Here is a 21,764-nt window from a genome sequence, read left to right as displayed (position 1 = left end):
ACTTAATGAATTTCATCCTTCCTAGTATATATACAGCCTATTATATTGTATATTGCATAAAAACGGGGAGTCTATATTCTTAGACTTCACTTCTAGTGCCTAAACAATTAAAAAAATTTTTTATCTAAAGCCCTGATAACTTCTCGTATATAAAAACATCATTAGGAAATAAAGTGCTCTGAATTAAAAAGCTCTTTTATCTTAGATTGTGATCTTTTAAAAGCAGCTACTTCAGTTTTGCAAAAAGGAGAACTTAACAGAACAATGGGGTGATACTGCCCCCAAGGTGGTGAAACTGGATCTGGGGTGGGGCTGGGGAATCTCACTCTCTATATATAAAGCGCAGATATACATACAGTACAGAAACAAATATACAGTATATCTGCAGTATTAAAACTTCATGGGTGAAGGGACTAGGAGACAATGTCTGAAATAGTTCTGGGGAGGGGCTTCATGAAAAAAGGGCTGAGAAACACTGATTCATATAAACACCCTACCTAAAGCAAAATACAGACCAAACCCCCAACGTCACTCTCTACCCCCTCATCCTGCTTTCCTTCCCAGCACTTACCACTGACTAACATGACATTCGCTGTGTTGTGGTGGTGGTTTATCTGGGTCCCCCCAAAAGAATGTAGGGTCCAAGAGAGCAGAGGCTCTGTTCATGGCTATGTCCCCAGCACTTAGAACAGCGCAGGCACATGGTAGGTGAGGCTGAGTGTGAAAGCAGGCTGTTGGATTAGATGTTCCCAAAGGTTCCTTCTGCTGTAAGGCTCTAGGATTCTAAGATGCCTCTAATAGCATTGTTAGCCACAAAGTATCATTTTTGATCCATCCCAGGAGGCCATTCCTTGCATACCAAAATCATCTCATAAGAATTTGGCCCCCTTTATGAACTCCCCCTGCCCAGGACCAGCTGTGTTTTAGAAAGTCTTTGGTGTATTTATCAAAGCAGCTCCTGGGTCAGAAATGTCAATGTAACAGAACCTCATGCTGCATCAGGTGATGATGAACAGATTACAGGATTTCTGAAATTATCAGCAAGACACGGACCTTTATGACTCGCATTCAGCTTCTACTTGTCAAGAGGGAGGTCATGAATTGTTTGGGAGTCTCTTCTTGGAGAAGAAAAGTTCTTGAGCTATCTGTATACCACAATAGGCATAGAACCAAAGCATTTTTTGACCTGGGAGAAACCTCAGAAATCATCCATTCCTGCAGCAGAACGCAGCTCTGGCTCTCAAAGTCCAAGTCCAAGTTTAAATTCTGGTTACTTTCTAGTGAGCGACAATGGGCAGGTTCTTTAACCACCCTTTGGCTCAGCTTCCTCATCTGTAAATTGGGAATAACACGTGCATGCCATAGGTGAATTAATTCACGTAAAGCACTCGGAGCAACAATAATGCCTAGTACCCTGTAGCATTCAACAAATATTAGCCATTCTCACTATAATCAACTTTTTGGTTTTCACTTCTGTTAAACTTAAAAAAAATCCTTTAAAGAAAAGTTTACCCAAAAGCCCTGTATGTAGGGGAGAAAAACCACTAGGGAGTTCTATAGAAATCCTAGAGCCCCAAGAAGCATTCCTAGAAAACCAGTGATAAAGCTCAATGCGCATACTTTACTCCCCAATAAATGGAGACTCAAGGTTGAAGTAACTGGTCAAAGTCACACTAGGAACCCCACCTCAACCACTGACCCTCTTGTGCCCTGTGCTACCAGGTGCCTCCTCATTATGAAGCAAGGATAGAATGTGTGTGCCAATGGAACTGCACCGCTCTCGTAGGAAGGAGGGGTCACAGGTGACGTGCAGAAACCAGAGTGCACGGAGCTGAGCACTTGACCTTCACAGACAATTATGGACATTCACCATATCCGCCAGTGCAAAGCAGGAAGTCTCTCTATGGAATCCCTAACAGAGGGCTGTACAGCCTCTGCCCGAATATTTCCAGAGAATCCTCTGCTTTTCCTGATAGCCTTTGCTACTGACTAGCTCCAGAAGCCAGAATTAGAAGCAGGATAGAGCTGTCCTTTATTCCTGAGGACTCTCATCCTTCCCAGGGCAGTAAGGTGAAGGCTTTGGAGTCAAACTTGACAAGGTTACTTACCCTCCTTCAGGTTCAGTGTCTTGACCTATAAAATGCAGATAATAACAGAATCTCCCTCACGGCCTTTCTGAGAGGGTCAAAAGAGATAACGCTTTCAATTGTGTTTAAGCACATCATTGGAGCTCAATAAATTGTAAATCCTATCAATTTTTATTATAGCTACCCATTCATTAAAGCACTGGACTATATGTCAGCTATTCAACGGAAATGCAAAATTCTCAAAAGCAGACTTACTTGTTGGTCCAGGGCAGGAACTTGATAGCTGTTCACTCAAATTAGGCCCTCTCTTCCTCCACAGTAATAGAATTGTAGTTAGGCCCTGTTGGGGGCTACATATGCCAGCACCTCTGTAGCTGCATGGAGCAATGCAATTAAGTTCTCACCAATGAAACAGAGTAGAATGATAGGTCACCCTTGGAGGCCTGGGCCATAACACATTGTATGTGCCCAGCTCCACACTCTTTTCCTTTCCTCCAACATGAACACAAAGGGTCATTCTCAGGGAAGGACCCTAGGGAACCCAACCTGCACCATGTAGAAGGGGAGTAGATGCTGGGAGAGCAGAGCAATAAGATGAAAGGAACTAAAGTCCTGAAGGACTGCATGGAACTGAGGAGCCTGCCAGTCTACCCTGGATCCTTATGTGAAAGAGAAACTTCTTGGACATTTAATCTATGTAATGTTGGGCCTGTTTGTTATAATATCTGAAGCTTTTATCCTGAGTGACCCCACACTGGGAGCAACGACTTAGCTGAAAATTTACAATACTTTTTTTTTTCTTTAACATCTTTATTGGAGTATAATTGCTTTACAATGTTGTGTTAGTTTCTGCTGTACAACAAAGTGAATCAGCTATACGTATACATATATCCCCATATCTCCCCCTTTCTTGCGTCTCCCTCCCACCCTCCCTATCCCACCCATCTAGGTGGTCACAAAGCACCAAGCTGATCTCCCTGTGCTATGCGGCTGCTTCCCACTAGCTATCTATTTTACATTTGGTAGTGTGTATATGTCCATGCCACTCTCTCACTTCACCCATCTTACACTTCCACCTTCCCGTGTCCTCAAGTCCATTCTCTATGTCTGTGTCTTTATTCCTGTCCTGCCCCTATGTTCATCAGAACCATTTTTTTTTAAGATTCCATATATATGTGTTAGCATATGATATTCGTTTTTCTCCTTCTGACTTACTTCACTCTGTATGACAGATTCTAGGTCCATCCACCTCACTACAAATAACTCAATTTCGTTTCTTTTTATGGCTGAGTAATATTCCATTGTATATACGTGCCACATCTTCTTCATCCATTCATCTGTCGATGGACACCTAGGTTGCTTCCATGTCCTGGCTATTGTAAATAGAGCTGCAATGAACATTTTGGTACATGACTCTTTTTGAATTATGGTTTTCTCAGGGTATATGCCCAGTAGTGGGATTACTGGGTCATATGGTAGTTCTATTTTTAGTTTTTTAAGGAACCTCCATACTGTTCTCCATAGTGGCTATATCAATTTACATTCCCACCAACAGTGCAAGAGGGTTCCCTTTTTTCCACACCCTCTCCAGCATTTTTTGATGATGGCCATTCTGACTGGTGTGAGGTGATACCTCACTGTGGTTTTGATTTGCATTTCTCTAATGATTAGTGATGGTGAGCATCCTTTCATGTGTTTGTTAGCAATCTGTGTATCTTCTTTGGATAAATGTCTGTTTAGGTCTTCTGCCCATTTTTGGATTGGGTTGCTTGTTTTTTTGATATTGAGCTGCATGAGCTGCTTGTACAATACTTTTGAACAGGCTGATGGTAAGATCACAGACACCATCTGAGAGGCAACTCAAAGGACAGGAGTTAGAAGAATATTAGAACAAAATTTCTTTAAATGCCCTTTAAGTCTTGTAAACACACAATGAAAATTAGTATCTGTACTCTTATCAACTCTTCTGATGTATCAATAACATAAAGCAGCCAGGGCTTCCTTGAGTTTGTAGAATGTGTCTGATTAAAGGCAAAGCATGGAACTAACTCAAAACCTTTAAATTCCTATGGCTTCAAAAGTCTTTATTTCAAGGCAAAATGTGAAAGGGAAAAAAGAATGACTAAATCTGTTTTTAGGAACAATCTAATCTGGTCCTTGGAGCTGAAGGCTTCATGGCAGAAGATACATGTCTGGATACAATTCAGTGGATATCAGTTTAAGTTTCTACATCATAAACTTAGTGCTGCTGCAGAATGGGGACCAGAGATGAAACAGCGCCACAAACCATGCCTTTTGGAGGCTCACGATTTAGTGAGGAGAAACAGAAATAACAATAATGGAATGAAATAACAATAATGGAATGCTGTCTGTAGTACCTGTCACAGCAGATAATAATAAAAGCATTATCTGCTCAAATTTATTAAATGTTTAACATGTTCCAGACCCTGTGCTAGGACGTGCCACTTACTTAACCTTCACAACAGCCCTATATTGTAGATAGCACATTTCTCACTTTGCAAATGAGAAAATTATACATTAGTAAGTTGCCCAAAATCACAGAGCAGCCCAACCAGAACCTGAGGTGTCCAATACCAGTGACCACTCCCTCCGCCACCAGAAGGTGTGATGCACAGTGGGAGAATGGGGAAAGTAGGTTCCCTACTGGCAGGTCAGCCCTTTTCCATCCTCTGTGATGCTGGCTCAGAACTTAAGGAAGAAGGGGCACAAGATCTACCCCACAAAGCAGTCCCAAAGCTTTTCTAAAGCTCTGTGTGCTAGGAAAGGGCATCACAGGGAGTGTTCTCAACCTTCTAAGCCTTGCCAAACAGCTTAGGAACTAAGAAGACAAGCACAGAACACTGGGCCACCCAAATCAAAGCCTTTGGATTCATAAGTTAACTTCAGAATAGAAAAGGGGTCATTCCTAACCGGAGAAGTAGATTCCCCTATTCTTTGTGGCTAAGTAGAAATCATTTAACTGCTTTTAAGTCTTAATTTCCCCATGTGAAATGTTTATTCATTCCTCACTGGGGACTCCCAAGGTGTGCCTCCCATGATCTCTGGGAGCAACTTCATGTTTATACAGTATTATGATCATTTTAGAGAAAATTTATATCTCTGTACTAACTTGCAAATGCTTTTGGATTTTTTCTATTTCTGATAAAAGATATCTGTGATAATGGATCGCTGTTCACTCACATCTCCCCTTCTTCCCCTTGGGGAGGAATATATTTCCTTGCCCTATCATCTCTGTGCCTGGCCAAGTGACTTGATTTGACCAAAGGAATGTTATAGACATGACATGAATAGAGGCCTTTAAATGAGCTTCCCTGGTTTGGTGTGGCACTCGCACTCCAGTGGCCACCATGAAAAAAGCATGCCCCTCGTAGCTGTTGCCCCTTCAGCCTGGTCCCCAGAATGTACACATCAGCTGACTTGTGCCTGACCTGAGTAGAACAGTTGACTGGCAGCCTGAAGCTGAGCCAAACAGCTGAATCCCAGCTTCTACCAACCAGTCACCCTGTAGACCAGAGAGCATGAGAATAAGTGCTCAGTAGCTTAGCGTTAGAAGCTACTGAGTTTTGGGATAGTTTGTTACGCTGCATTATTGTGGCAGTAGCTGATTAATGCTTCATCATTTTATATTCATTGGAAAGGCTAAATTACAGGTACAAATACATGTATTTCTGAGTATCTCACACTCTTTCATTTTTCCCTTAAAATGTATTAACTGCACAGGCATCCTGTCACCCAAAACACACCATATCTCAATTACTTGAACAAAGATACGGGCACGTTAGAATATAGAGAACAGGTTCACATACTCTCAATAAAAACAAAAGCTCACTTTGACAGTGAAATGTTTATACTAACTTTTCCCCATAAGATGCAGAAGAAAAACCAGTATCTATTTTTCATGGAAGAGCTACATAAAATACTACCTTTCAGAACAAAAAAAAGGAACTGATGGCGAAATAGTATCTTCAGGCTCATGGTCTACATAATTTCCCTCAGTAATTTTTCTGTCCTTCCGTCAGTATGTTTTAAGTTACTGCTGTCAAGACCATTCTCTCCTCTCTTCACCCCACAACCCCCCTTTCTGCCAACGTTCATATCCACTAAAATCTATACAAGATTTCACAAAGCTCCTGAAGAAAAATTTTAAGAAATCCATAGGTCCCCAGAGTTTGAAAACTATACCAAACATTATTTTTTTATGCATCATGATTATTGATAATCCTTATTTTCACTCCCACTCCAAAATAAAACAGCAAACACTAAATGAATTATATTAGTCAAAAATCTTTATCTCAACATGGATTGTAAAATATAAATAGAGCTTTTAGGTTTAAACAAAAAGCAAACTAGATTTGAAGAGATCTAGAGGCCAATTAGGGTTTCCCAATCTCTACAGGGCTTTGACGTGGAAATGGAGTCCTTGAGCTATTTGGATGATACAAAAAGCATAGTGAAAACTATAACCATAATAAAGCTACACAACATTCCACATCATCTTTTGGGGCTGGAGTTATTTAAACTCCTTCAGGTGACACTGGCTGACACATGTCGACACGCGGAGGTCCCTGACAACTGCTCTTATCCCACTCTCCACCCCCTCTTCCTTTTTCCCTCTGCTCCCACCACTCCCACCTCCCTACTGTTCCTCAAGCACACCAGACACTCCTGCTTTGGACCTTTGTCCTTGCTGGTCCCTCTGCCTGAAACATTCTTCCCCCAGATACCTGAATGGCTCATTCATCCCCTACTTCATTCAGGTCCCTTCCGAGATGCCTCCCTCTACCTTATCTCAAATAGGCCTCTTAGCCTCTCTCTCCTGACTCACTCTGTTTTTCTCCACAGCGTTATGACTGTTTGAAATTATCTTATGTATTTGTGTTTTGTCTGCTTCTCCTGTGAGCACGGACTTTAATTGCGTTGTTCACTACAGTGCCCGCATAGTTAGTACTCATAAATATTGATCAAATATATAAATAGAGAGTTTTAGATGTTGCTGCATGAAAATGCAGAAAAACAAAGCATTTAATTACTTACCAAGTCAGGTTGTTTGTTGGACAAAAATCTGTCAAGACTTAGAATCCATGGGGAGGGAGAAGGAAAATAACTAAAGGGACCCTCAGTAATAAAAGAGCTGGAAACCATTTTTAAATTCAATTATTGATAAGTCTCATAAGCCTGGACCAGCTGCTTAACTGTATCGGATCCCTGCATACTCTTTAAAGGGGAAAACCAGTGGCAACATATTCTATAGGACTGAAAAGGATTTCAGTCATTGTCAGATACCATTTAGGAATAAAGTATTTTAAATATCCTCTGCAATCAGTAAAAAACTCAACTACTGCCACTCAAGCCTCTAAAACAAGGCCTATCCTGGGACTTTCCTGAGAAGCTTCCAGCATTTGAGTATGTGACATTTCAAGAACTATTATTAAAGAGATGCACAGCCACTTAATGAGAACATGGCATTTTGTTAAGAGTCCTACAGTCATGTTCTTGGATTTCTTCATAAAAGCCCTACAAATCCTTTCGAATGATTCACAATAAACCATCACAAACAATTCATACAAAACCATCTCCTGTTTTTCCACTGCTTAGTTGGTACAACATGAAAAAATTGTGTTTTCTGTTTATATAGTTTAATAAACCTCTCTAGACCCCTAAAATGCCTTTTCTCCCAAATAGAAAATTATATTTATCAAATATGGAAGTCATTTTTCTAATCACATGATCTAACGTCTCAAAAACTTAGATCTAGACAAACAATACTAAATTAAGGCTGGTATATTTTGAAACAGCAAGAATTTGTGTGTGGAATGTTTTAACAGCTCAAGGATTCCGACGACCACTCAGTACGACTTATTCAAACACAAACCAAAACTCTACCAGGGAAATCAAATCTCACCAAAGATCTCAAAGTAAAAATGCTTAACAAAGAACAGAAATGTATAAGGTTATTTGGATTCACCTTCTTCCATTGTATTATGAAAACAAAGAGGATAGAAGAATCTGAGGAATGTGGCATTGGGAACACCATCGCAGATGCAAGAAGACGGCACAATTCTATCAGTATTAACATTTAAGGGGTGTTTTCTGGTTGCCAGGCCCCTCAAATGCATGTTTTTATTTAATCCTCATAACAGCACTCTGAGATAAATACTGACTTTGCTCATCTCACAGAAGCTGAGGCCTAGAGAAATTAAATAATTTAGCCAAGGTCACACAGGCAGTGGGACTGGAGGCAGCGCCCCTGACCACCCTATAGAAACGCCCCCACACAGCTTCCTCCAGAGGCAATGAAGGGAACTCACTGGAGAGTTTTCTTCTCTTCAGAATTCTCCAGAGTTCCAACAGCTAACACACCACATGTGTGTGGTATCTCACTACACCTTGAGATACGTACTATTACTCCCATTTTAGAGATGAAGAAAATGAGGCACAGAGATTATATCACTTGACAGAAGGAGCAAAGCCAGGATTCCAAGTGAAGCCAGCCGGCTCCAGGAACCCCAAGCTGAACTGCTGTTCCAGGGCTGTGCTCTCCACCCCTCCTGGCCAAGCTCTCTTGCCTGCTCATGACTTTAAATCACCATGGATTCTTCATCTATGGAATTAGCTAATCAGACTAGATCAACTCTTAAGTTTCCTTCCAGTTTTCTAGTGGTACGATATTCAATCCATCTGCAAAAGGTTTTTATTTTTTTCTTTGCCGTGATGAAAACACCTAGGATAGAGTTTTTGAGTGGTCCTTTTTTTCCCCAGAGGAGGGAAATACCACTGAGAATGATCCTAATACACTTTCAAAACTAAGCCTCATTTTTTAGAATTTGGTATAAAAGAAAAATGATAAGCCACTAAGTTTTCATATTAAAAAAACAGTCAACCATTTCACAAAGAGAAATGGGGAAAAAATATATGTTCTTTCCATTACACTTTATGTAGTCTGCATAGCTTCCCTGCTGGAAATAATGGTCTTCAAAGTTTACTCTGCATCTCAGCATTCACATGTACTCCATTATAAACACAGGTCCATCCTTACCATCTCTCATTAAATACAGTGATTAGGTACAATGCAGTAGTTTTCTCGCACAATGTTATAAAACCCATCTGTATTAGTTGCAAACATTTAAAGATAGATTTCACATAAAAATCTTAATTCCTAGCTTCTAAAAGTAGCAGTAATAATAATAATTATAATAACAGAACCTGCGGACAAAGGGCCTGTACTCCAACGTGGGAGCACTGAGCTGCAGGTCAGTGAAGCAAGGACTCTCTGGTTTGCCAGAGTTCCCTCTACTCCAAATTACATTGAACTTGGTCCGTTCACTCATACATTGTGTCCTGAGGATATCTGGGTTTGAGACGCTTAGGCCACAAGCTCCCCAGTTTGAGCACTTCTGCTCTAACTACATACCTGAGTTAGTATCAGGTCTTCATACTCGCCTATATTAAATGCTTGCCTCCAGTAAAACTAAAAATTACATCTATTAGAATGGAAACCCAAAAAGGTTACAGCTCTTTAAAAGTTTGATTCCTTTTTAACACTCCCTAACCCTCACAATGTTAATTATTTCATTAGTGTAAGCCACTGGGTTCCCAACCTTGGCAACATAATAGATTCAACTTTGAAGTGTTAAAAACACAGATGCTCAGACCCAGACCACCTCTGGTCAAGCACATCAGAAGGTCTGGGGGTGGAGCCCGGGCATCCTTATTTTTTCCAGGTTCATCCAAGTGACTCTGTTCTTGTTGAACACTACTGATGTAAACTCTACTGCTATACAGGGTGTGACTTATAAATCAGTAAGACTGATTCCCACAAATAAGAAACATTCTCATTACTTTCCAACATATATGACACATAGACACTTAAGATGCTATCGTCTTTCCAGGTTTTGACAAAATATCATTTCTTTATTCTAACATCTGAAATGAAAAGCACATATAACTTAACATCTCTTGATCAAATTTTTTGGTCTGATGTTTGCATATTTTTACAGCAAACATTTTGGTGTGGGCCCCTGAAAGTGCTGAAGTGAAGCCAACATACAAACGGGAGTTTCCAGCCCAAGCAGAACACTGAAACGCATTAACTTAAATCACACACTGTCAACCAGTGGGTTGAGTTGGTGCCAAACTCCAGACGTCTAGTGTCAGAAATATTCTATCAAAAGATCTACTCAATAAAGATCTAAAATCTAAATTATCTATAAATTACCTGGGGCCTGTGTGACACCTGCTGGGAGTCCTGAAGAGGAGTTTTAGCCCACATTTATCAGACACACCAGCTTGTCAGATACCCCAACAAGAGATTAGCTCCACGAGGACAGAGGCCTAGAAAAGTTCACCTGGAATTTTAGAGGTGAAAACTTTCCGTAATATGTATTTAGCTTGAATTTACAAAAAAGCTTCAAAACCCCATCACCTTTATTTGATGTTTGATACCTAAGGAAGCATGGGCATAACTTACACTTATTTATGCTTATTACCATGCTATTCAGTTTACTTAACAGTAAGCTATATAAATATGCCTCTATAGATTCCCCTGCTTTTGCCATTTCTTATATAATTATGCCATGTATTGAGAATCAGGCAGCTAAATTAGCATTCGAGAGACTTTAACTGAATGATTTAGTTAAGAAAAGGGGAGCTTCAATTTTTAAGCCCAGATGTGCTCCTGCACCAGCTGTTCGAGGTTTGATGATACAGAAATGTGACCTAAAGTGTGTCGTCAGTGCCACCAGGGAAATGTCCGTCAGGGAGGGCTCTAAACACATGCCAAGAGGTCAGGGCTCCTAATTCACAATGTTTATATAGCTGGGTCCAGTTAGGTATCATTGGTCCAAACAGATTTTTAAAATAATGCACATGAACATAATGACATTATTTTAATTTTGAAAATCTAAAGTAAAAGAGAAGTTTGTAAGTGTTTATAGTGTTAGGTATTATGTTTGAAAAGAGTCTTCCACCCCCAGATAAATAAGTATCGGTAAAGGAAAGAAAACCAGTCAGCATCTTTAGACAATTCAGTAATTATAACCATTTTAGAATTGCCAAATTATTGTTTTCATTACTGTTACTGTGATGCTGGGACGCTCATGGACTCTCCTAACCTACATAAACATTTTCTTAGAAGCCTTGAAACATCTGTTCCCTTTGGAAATCCAGCCATTCTGTGTGTAAGACACTTAGGTATACAACAGCCTTCTATTAAAATGCAAACATCTCATAAAAAGTCACAGTTTATAAAGAGCAAGTGCTAAGGTATATGGGGACACCTGAGAGCAAAGCCTGTCCCTCACTCCCCTGAGCATTTTACTGGCTGTGTACTTCATGCTGGGTGATTTGGTCTAGGTCTTGGTCTGTTTCTTATGTCAAATGGGACGCATATTGAATTCTTAAGCAATGCATATAAAGCAGATAACCAGTGCATCACTAGTGGACACTTAATGATAGTAGTTATTGTTACTATTTTATATAAATAAGATTGTCAGAACTGTCCAAGTGGAACCAGGATTCAAAATCCAATTCTGTCTAGCTTCACAGCCCCAGCTTCTCCCCACTGCAGCCCCTGGCCTCCCTTACCCCAAACATCCCTGGCAAAGATGTGGAAGGGATGCAAGATACTTTTTTGTCCTAGCATTGTTTAAGCCCTAGAATGTTCTAGACAACAAAATACTGTAGATCAGGCAAAAAATGATTCAACTAAGGTTCGTAATATTCTCAACCTGGAAAAAGATTCACCAAGTTCAATTCCCAAGTGTAAAATTAAAGAAGTGGATTTCCTTTCCAAATCTCCCTTTAAAAAAAAAGTCTTCTTCAAATTTCCTTAATATAAACTACCCTAGACTAATTACATAACTAGTGTTTGTATGTGTGCCATTAACATATACACATAAACAAATAAATATGTAAGTCCTCACGTATGTACACCTCCAGAGATGATTAGCTTCAAAAATGTTTTTCACTGCCCAAAGTTCCCTTTGTAACTTATTCTTTCCACAGCCCAAGACGTTTCTTGATTTTTATTTTCATTTCATTTCTGAAAACACTTCTTGAGGAAGACGCTAGGAGGATGGCAAGGCCCAGTCCTACAGAAAGGGGCCAAGTTTCTGGGGGAGGCAAAGTACATAGGTGGTTACCATAAAGTACAGTGCACACAATTCTGGCAGAGACATGAGCCAATGCTACAGCACAAAGGAGGAAGGACCAGTTATAATGATGCTATTTACTGAGGGAAATGTTTGTTTTTTAACCTTACCAAAATAAACAAGCATTCTAGTCATATTTCACCAGATACGGTATTTAACTAATATGGTAGCATATTTAACTCCAAATTAGAAGGCGGTACTTCTAGGATGGAAATGTCTAATTCATAGCTTGCTGTGAGGGTGAATTAGATACTGTATGAAAATTGTTTAGAACTGTATCTGGCACATAGTAATGACTCTCTAATTAGTACCAAGAAATGGACCCAAGTTTTACAGGGCCTGCAGCTTTAGACCCTGTTTATGAAAAAAACTGCAACATTATAAATACAAAATGCTTAGAAAAGTGATTATTTAGATTTTAAAAAATCACAGCAAAATACAAAGTTTTAAAGCTGACATTACCAAAACACCACAAAATCAAAATTCAGAAAAAGAACGCAGTATGTGAATTAATTTATCACCTGAAACACCACTGTAAATACTTCTTTGGGGCTGCACACTCTGATTACTTCTTATATGACAATGATTCATATTAATATCATTTTCTATACGGCACAAAGATAAATTGGTCTTTCCTCAAGCATGGGTGATCAAAATTTATTTTTAATTATTGATAATTCAGAAAAGTTACTTTTAGCCTCATAGCTCTTTATGATGCCATATAAATTTTTAGGATTGTTGTCAAATTTGTAAACGCTTATTAATTTTCTTTCACATGTGAGCCACAAGAATTCAGGGCATTCCAAGTTTTCTTGTGCATTGACTAACTTTAAATATTTTTTGTACTGATGACACTCAGTAATCAGTTTGTTGTGTTTTTGTTGTCACTGATATGTGTTTACGTATGTGTGTATCTACACATTTACACACTCACGTCAAACAAGAAACTTAAACACAGAATTCCCATTAAAAAACATGGCACATTTATAAATGTATATTTGCATTATTGAGTATATTCCTAACAGAAAGAACTTCCACGTCAAAGACACTTAGATGAGAACTGAATCTTCTACTTACAATTTTATACATCTAATACGTAGAAGAATTTTCCAGACTAGCTTCTGGCTCCATACCATATTCAAACCATATTCCCACCAGCAGAAGTCATAGTACAGATTCATGCTGCAATATTAACCCATCCCTGCCCCTTTGTGTACAGACCCTAGGTGAGCTGGCACATTGGCACATCCCCAGGTGGATGACATTCCTGGGAAGTGATTCCTACCCTAGGATGGCTAGGAATAACTTAACTAGACACAGAGACGACTGTGAACTGAATAAATACATCCCACTCAACCCAAACTAAAAGTGTCCCCAATTCTACTGCCCCTTATCTATATCTCAGAAACACTCTCAACTCCGATGTCACTGAATCCAAGGAGAAATGTTACAGAAGGGAAGTCAGAGTGGAAAAGGATAATGTTACCCGACTGCTGTTAAAACCTTACACCCTACAAATTTTACAAGTTATGATGTCATCCATGAATGCATGGCTGTGTACACTGGTGGGCTCCTCTAGGGCCTTGGAAAGGGCTGGGTGAGCCCAAGCAATATATTCAGAAATGGTAAAACATATACTGTACAAGTGAGGGGCCCTGGGGCTTGCAATTCATTAGCTTCACAATAAATCTGCCTCTGTGGTCCCCATTATTCTTCATCATTTATCTCAGTCTGTACATGCCTGGTCTCTCCAAATAAATTTCAATCCCTTGGAAACAGGAAGTACAGTCCTAAGTACTGTAGATAGAAAATACTCAAAAATGTTTGTGGTAGTCCTCACTATCCACAGTGATCTAGAGAGAGAGAGAAATGTATATATTATATACCTACCTATAAATACACATATGTATATACGTATACATATATCTGTGTGGTGTATATATGCATTCATGTATAAATACACACATATACATATACCATTTATGTATGCATTATATATGTATTTGTATTATATATTTTATATATATAACATTTATCTATACATTATGTATATACGTTAATTCTATATATGTATAATACCAAAGAAAGAGTGAGTCTTTTCAAATTAACAGCATGGTATCCAGATCTTGTCCCTTCAAGGAGGTCTATCGCAGAAGAAAGGCACTATTAGAGCCTGGCAGACAAAGAACAGGGCTTCCTTTAGGAGGCCAGTGGGTGAGCCAGGCCATCAGGAGACTATCAATGCTCTCTAGTGCTGGACAGAGAGTCTGTAGTTAGTGACCCAAAAGAGGCACTTTGACGTCTGCCAAAGTGGAGAGAGAGTTATTGGGAAGGCTTCATCCTTAAAGAGAATATCCATTAATCTGGTCTGTGCTTGCAGCTGGACTTTAAAAAAAATAGGTGAAAACTACTGCATGATTACAGTGCTTAGTGCAAGGGGAAAATATAATTTTCTTTCAACTGATTTAGCATATTAAATGAAAGCCTTTTTTTAAAGAAACATATAATAAGTTTCTGACATTTGCAGTTTCCGATTTTCAAATTCTAAATAAAACAACATCTGTTATTCAACACTTCAGCCAGGTCAGTATGGAACAAATCTATTACCTCGTCATGAAACAAAATGTATTATCTGCAATCCAGCAAGTACTGATATTTCTTCAGTAGTACCCAGGCCATGTCTGCACTGTTAAGATCTGAGGGCAGGGGTAAGGATGGGGTGGGGAGGGAAACCTAAGGACATGCGGGGTATGATTCTTGTCCTAAAAGCAAAAGCTGGAAAAAAAGGGAGGATTTTTAAGGGCTTCAATAGCATTGTGCCCTGTCTCTAGACCTCAGTCTAAAACTCAAGGCCTCTGGCTTCCAGACGGTGCTAGGAAAGCCCGTCTCATCAAGTATCACCAGCCTGCTCCAGTCTGGAAGCTTCTTCCCTGTCATCAACAGCAGAATCGGGTTTTCTGAAAACAGCTGTCAGTTTGCACTTCCAGAATTGTCAAGGTGGGAGATGTCACCAAAATAACTGCACTCTAAAGGAAACTAGTTTCCAAAGAATACAAAGGCTTCTGTCAAGTTAGTCGGCTGTAGGCAGAGTTTTTCTGACTGTGCGTTTCAGTCATACATCAGAAAACATGGACAGGAGAAAACAATCAAAAACTTGTGAAACTTATGAGACAGGATGTTCACTAGCAATGTTTTATAAAGGGTGATTTGACTGCTTTCAGGTGACAAGTGGGCAAATGGAAAAGCCACTGAAGACGGTGTTTTGGAGGAAGTTTTACATTTAGGGGTCCCCCACTGGGTGGTGTGTGCACACATGTGTGTGCGCCCACTCATGCACACACACGCACTTAAAATCTCCCCGGCTCTCTACCTGGGACCTTCTAGTGAACCATGGGAGGGAGTAACAGGGCATCTTGCCACCAAGCCACAGGGTACAGGCAAAGAGCAGGGCGGGCAGGGACAAGCCTTTAATTCATCCATTTATTCATTCAGTCATCCCTTCTCTCCACAGGAAATGCCCTCGTGGGAATGTGCCCACAGGCCCAAGGCACAGTGCCTCTTTCTAGTCTTGGGTTTTTTTTCAACTAAATGCAGGCCACAAGGAAAGGCCATGTTGGAAGCCGCTGGCCTTGACACCACTTCCTAGTCCACAGCGGCAAAGGCCTTTGCCAGCGTCTAAAGTACCTCTGGCCACATGGAAGAGAAAGTGGCCAGAGGCTGCAACCCCAGCGCTGGACTGTGGGTGTCCCATTTCTGACTCTCCGTCTTTCCTGGGACAGGCCTGGTGATTTTATATAGTTGTAGGTGGACACCACCCACATTCTATTAACCTCTAATGTAGACCTTCATAGGATTCCAACATACTTAGCAAACACACAAAATGGCAAGAAACTGGATGACGTACATAACTTACTACTACTGAAGTAAATGAGTACTTTACACATATTAGCTCACTTAACCCTCATCAGTCACTCCACGGGGTAGGCGCTGTTATGATCCTCATTATACAGAAGATGAAACTGAAGCTCAGTGTGGTTAAGTCATTTGTCCTTAGTCAAATGGCTGACAAGTGGCAGATGCATATTCCAAACCAAGCAAACGGGGTTCACCATGGGGCCTCCGAGATGATCCTCATCTCAAGGGGTCAGAGTTACTTCCTGAAGGAGGAAGCAGACCGGTTGGGTGTGGAAGGGGAGCAGGGCCAGGGCTGTCTAGCTCTTCAGCTGTTTGGCAATGTGGCACAAGCCCAGCTCTGCATATCCATCTGAAATTCAAATTCCAGCTCACACTTACCAGTCAAGGAAACTTAGGCAAGTTAAGTAACCTTTCTGTGCCTCAGTTTGCTCACCTATAAAGTGGGGATAATAAGGGCCTACTACATATCATACACCCATCTATTTAGTATACAGTAGCGCAGCTTTAAGATAATGCAAATTTTTACCAAACTGTCCTTGGAGCCAAATTCTACATTATTGATAGTAACTACCTTATTTTTCTTTCCGGAGACTTTGACCTTTATTAATTAGATGGTTTACAAATCTATCCTACGAAATGAAGCAGCATGGATTTATTACCCGGATTTTAGAGATGAGGAGACTCACAACAAGAAACCTGCTGACATTCAGGGTCAAGACCCAACCAAGTCATAGCTACTGCAAGCCACCATCAGGCAACAATACTCCACCTCCTTATGCGGCCCCGACAGGAAAGTCTTAGTCAAGAATAGCAAAACTGAGGCTCCCAACATCTGGGGAAAGTTCTAAATGACCTGCTCGTTTAGTACCATCACAAGAATAACTGAATCCGGTCAAATCTGTGTTTCAGTTTAAGAGGTGCAAGTTGCATTCCTGTTCCCTCTGCCTGGACCTTAATGTTCCCTGTTTGTCCTCATGGCTAACTCCCTCACTTCTGTCAAGGTTTTGGCTCACCTGTCAGCTTCTCAGCGAGGACTGTACTGACCAACCAATTGGAAATTCCAACACTTCATCTCCCAATCCACCTTAGCCTGCTCTAATCGGTCTCTTCCATACCACTAACCACCTTCCAACATACTATATAATTTACATCTTATGCTGACTATTTATTGTCTAGCTCCCACCACTAGAACATAACCTCCCCAAAGGCTGGGATCTTTGTTCACCAAAATATACCAAGTGCCTAGAACTGTGCCTGGTACAAAATAGGTGCTCGATATCTATTAATATATAAATAAAAATCAAAATGCTTTTGATGCTTACAAATGTACCAAATAATCAAATCTAGTAAGAATGATTAAACAGTTGTCTTTCTGAGACCAAAAGCCAAAAGACTTCACAGCACTGGGATGCACAGACGGAGCAGACATCTCATGAGTCTGTGACACGACCTTCAGTGCTAAATTTAGTGCTCTCGGTGTTTCTATGATTCCTAGTTACCAGTTCAACTTCACCTACCTAGGATGTGTATGTCAAGAGTGTTTCTACTAACTCAAGTATTTACTCACAATAGGAAGCAAACAAATTCTGATCAGCTTTCCCCATCTCCAGGAAACAGAGCCAGGCTATGAATGAATTGATAGTGAAGCTGATGGAGAAACACTTCACAGCTGCAGGGCTGTGGGATTTCTAGGCAACTTAAGTTGTGGGGGCAGGGTTTTAGTTGGGGTACTCAGCTTGTACACGGAGACAGGTGCTCCAGGACTAAACCAGCAATGAAATGCAAGGAAGAAAATGGGACCTCAGGTGCAGCACTCCTCCAACAGAAAGGAAAAGAGGCAAAACAGAGGATGGTGCAAATCACACTTCCTTTGGCTCTACATCCCCAAATCCTTATTCCTAATGGGTATGGATAATTGGTTAACAACAAGAGCTGAGTGTACACGTATAACAGCCACTCTCAAATTAATGCACTTAATTAATCTGAACTAAACAATACAGTTATAATGAAAACTACGGGCTTTGTACACTAAAGGCCTTGAAAAATCTGTCAAGCAAGAAATATGCCATATTCCCATCCGTAAACCTTCATTTCATTACTGCTTAAGGATTTTTGACTAGTGGTTAAATGGTAATAACTCAGAAAGGTCAAGATGGACCTGTTACCTGAGCACATCTCTAATACTCCTATAATTGCTAAATAACAAACTCCTTGAAAAAATTAAAGATAATATTAACATATATCTTAGTAGTCTTCATGCATCTTTTTAATGTGGCCACTTGATGAAAAAGACTCAGAATTGGTAAATCAATCATTAAAAATAACAATCTCTCTCCAAAAATTTATAGACTGACCCACAAACAATAAATTCCACTTAACAATACATGTAGTGTAGAACGTTCACCAAATGCTTTATCTGGTATATTTTCACTCATGTCCCTTCATCGGAAGTGTATTTACATGACACTGCCTACTAAGCAGGTTGTTTTTATTCTTCTTGAGGTCAATTCTTATTTCTTTCTGCATATGGGGCTGTCTTTGAAAGTAAGGGGCCTCTCCTCAGTTAAGGTACAGAATAGTTTCACTTGGTCTCTTCAGCCAGGGAATTTTAAGTGTTTGTTCATCTTAACATTTACTTTCCATGAAGTTTTCTGGTGTCCAACTAATTCCAAAGTATAGTAATTGTTAGCCGCGCCCCCAAATTCACCTAAGTCATAGCTACTGTTATAAACTTAAATGTTCAATATTTTCACTAAGAGAAAAACACTAGCCCTTTGGGGGTGACCATCACTTAAAAGTTTTAGAAAATTTATGGACCACTTAACCCTCTTAAAAATGTTTGCACGATACTAAAGACAATTTCTACAAACTTAAAGAACTTGTGATTCACCAATAGTTAGTTTTAAATTATCTAACTGATTACAGACTTAAACCCTCAAGAAGGATAACTATCTTTAACACATTTTAATAAATATAATTTATATTTTCTTTTAACCAGCTAGTCCAAGTGGGCAGGCAATGTGGAGAAATTATTACTCACATTAATTATAGTTTATCCTAAAATAACTGTGAGTGAATGGGATATGCAATGACAGCCTTCCCTAGGTCAGGAAATGTTATTTATATATTTATATAATACATATTTATTTTATTTATATTTATTATTTTTTATTATTGAAAGTAAGAGAAACAACTTGAACTGACAAAATTTCCATTGGAGCTTTGCATTACTGGAGTTTTAGTATTATTTTAAACTACCCATCATGAAAAATCTGATTTATCCTTTAAGCACCTTCAGTTATTACTATTCAATCATGATGATGAATCAGCAAATAATGTTACTCCATTAAACTGCTTTTAAGACTACCAAAACTTCCCTAGCTCTTCTGTCACACCTTTATCAGAGGAGATGGCAGAAGTTATTACACGGATGTTTTAAAACTTTGTAAGTTTCAAAACCTGGACAATTACTCATCCAGATTATGTTTTGAAAGATGGTTTGTAGGCATTTTCAATGAGTATTTCCCATTCTGGATGTCCCATCATATACCCATTCTAAACTAGCATTCAACGTTTATTAAGCACTCACTGTGTGCAAAGAGAAAGCATTATACTAAGAGAAGGAGCTTAAGGCTCGGCCTCATTTTATTCGTGCATAAATACACAGCAGCCGTGATTTATTCTCTCAACTTTGTAGAAACGTGAGCTGCATCCACATGGCAGAATCCATAGCATGCATTGGGAAATGACTTTCTGGGGGCAATTCACAGATTCTCTGGATTAGGCAGCCCCGTTGGGGCATCACGCGGGCCCTTCACCTTCCAGCCCACACAGGACAACTCGTGGGCTCCGGCCACACCTTCCGCAGGTGGCTGGATCGCCCGAACCACACGAACCCGACCCATCTCTCCTCGCAGGGGCTCCGGATAGGAGCGTGGAAACGTGTGCAAGGGCTTCTGCTAATTAAAGGACTTGTTGAAAGGCCCCGGGGTCTTGGGCAGGAAGAGAAAGCAGCCGCCCCGCGGGGTGCCCCCTCCCCCGCGGCCACCAAGTCCCCGGCGCCCGGGGCGCTGCGCAGGCCGCCGCTGCGGATACCCGGCGCAGCCGGCGCACCTCGGGCCTAGCACCATTTGAAAGGCAAATCTCAGAGCCGGAGCGCATTTAAATGCCCTGCCCCGGGTCCTGGGGGATGGCTCTCCAGCGGACGCAGCCGCAGGGGCCTCCGGGGCGGCGCGGCCCTGGGCACTGGGCGCGGCCCGCGGGCGCACCCGGGACCTCAGCCTGCAGCGCCCCGGCAACCGCGCCAGGCCGGGGCAGAAGCGGGCGCCCTCAGGCCAGCGAGCCCTGCCGCCGCCGGGGGAAAGAGCAAGCGCCGCGTCCTCCGGCCGCGGCTCCGGCCCCCTCCCGACGCACCACACCTAGCAACCAGCGCTGACAGGACGCAGTGGCGGCGGTGCCGGGAGGAGGAAGCGGAATGGCTGCCGCGGTGGAGCCACCCCCGCCCCCCCGCTCCCACCTCCCAGCGGCTGCAGCAGCCGCCGAGCCCTGACAGCTCGAGCCCGGGCGGAAGCGGCGGGCGGCTTGCAGCGCCCGCCCCCAGCCGCCCCCAGCCGCTCCGACCACCCGGGCCAACTAACTCCGCGCTCCTGCCCAGAGCCGGCCGGCCGCCCCGCCGGCCCCGCCGGCCCCGCCGGCCCCGCCGCGCCCTCCGCCCCGCGCCGCATCTCCCCGCCGCCGGGTCCCTCCCCCCACCGCCCCCTCCACCGCGCAGCCCCACTCCCACCACTTCGCCGCGGGCGCGCACGCCTCTCGGAATCCCCCAGCCCGCCAGCGGCACCTCGGGGCGCCCGCCCCTCCCCCTCCCTCTCCCCCAGCCCCACCCTGCCCCCATCCCCACCGCACCTCGCGCCTCCGCATCCCACCACCCCCATGCCCCGGGCTCCCACACACCCTCCCCGCCCCGCCGCCGCCTTCCTCCCTCCCGACCACCCCTGGCCATTCTGGGGTTCTCGCCTGGGCAGGAGTTTCCGCGCGCCGGGCACCCCCGCCCACCCCCGGGCCATTTACCGATGTGGTTGTCTTCGATGTGCTCGATGAGGTCGGCCAGGGTGGGGAAGTGGAGTCCGCAGCCCCCGAATCGGCAGGTATTAGAGAAGAAGGAGGCGGCGGCGATGCCTGTCATGGTGCTACATCGAGAGCCCCCCTGGTGTCGGCTCAGCCAGCGCCGGGCGGGCGGAGGGAGGGAGGCAGGGTGGGGTGAGGAGAGGAGGGGCTGGGGGAGGGGGAGAGAGGCGGGGTGAGGGGAGCGCAGAGGACCGGACGGAGGGAGAGGGGGCGAGAGCGATGGAAGGATTGCGAGGAGAGACCGGGAGGCAGAGGGGAGGCGGCGGCGGCGGCGGCGGCGGCGTCGGGAGCGGCGGGGGGAGCGGCGGGGGGAGGGTGGGGGTGGGAGTGAGGCCGCCGCAGCTGGGAGGAGGGACCAGGGCGCGCGGCAACAGCTGTGCGGCCCCAACCTCCGCCCCTGGACCGAGGCCTCACCTGGGAGCGCCTGCCACCAACTTTATCTCACTCGGCCTGCCCTTCACAGTTGGTA

The 21,764-nt window shown here is 42.6% G+C and overlaps 1 protein-coding gene across 2 annotated transcripts in view; it reads right to left on the bottom strand.

The window, feature by feature from the left end:
• Positions 1-21,446, bottom strand: part of JAZF1 (JAZF zinc finger 1) — a 353,802-nt gene extending 332,356 nt beyond the window's left edge. For both annotated transcript variants that reach the window (XM_036864576.1, XM_036864577.1), the window contains exon 1: positions 21,239-21,446. In XM_036864576.1, coding sequence (XP_036720471.1) covers positions 21,239-21,353 — 115 coding nt within the window. In that variant the 5' untranslated portion in view covers positions 21,354-21,446. The remainder of the gene's footprint in view (positions 1-21,238) is intronic.
• Positions 21,447-21,764: the final 318 nt, after the last annotated feature.

The sequence above is a fragment of the Balaenoptera musculus genome, chromosome 9, assembly GCF_009873245.2.
Source record: "Balaenoptera musculus isolate JJ_BM4_2016_0621 chromosome 9, mBalMus1.pri.v3, whole genome shotgun sequence".
Lineage (NCBI taxonomy): Eukaryota > Metazoa > Chordata > Mammalia > Artiodactyla > Balaenopteridae > Balaenoptera > Balaenoptera musculus.
Note: the sequence above shows the minus strand (reverse complement) of the source record. Positions and strands in the feature narration are given on the sequence as shown.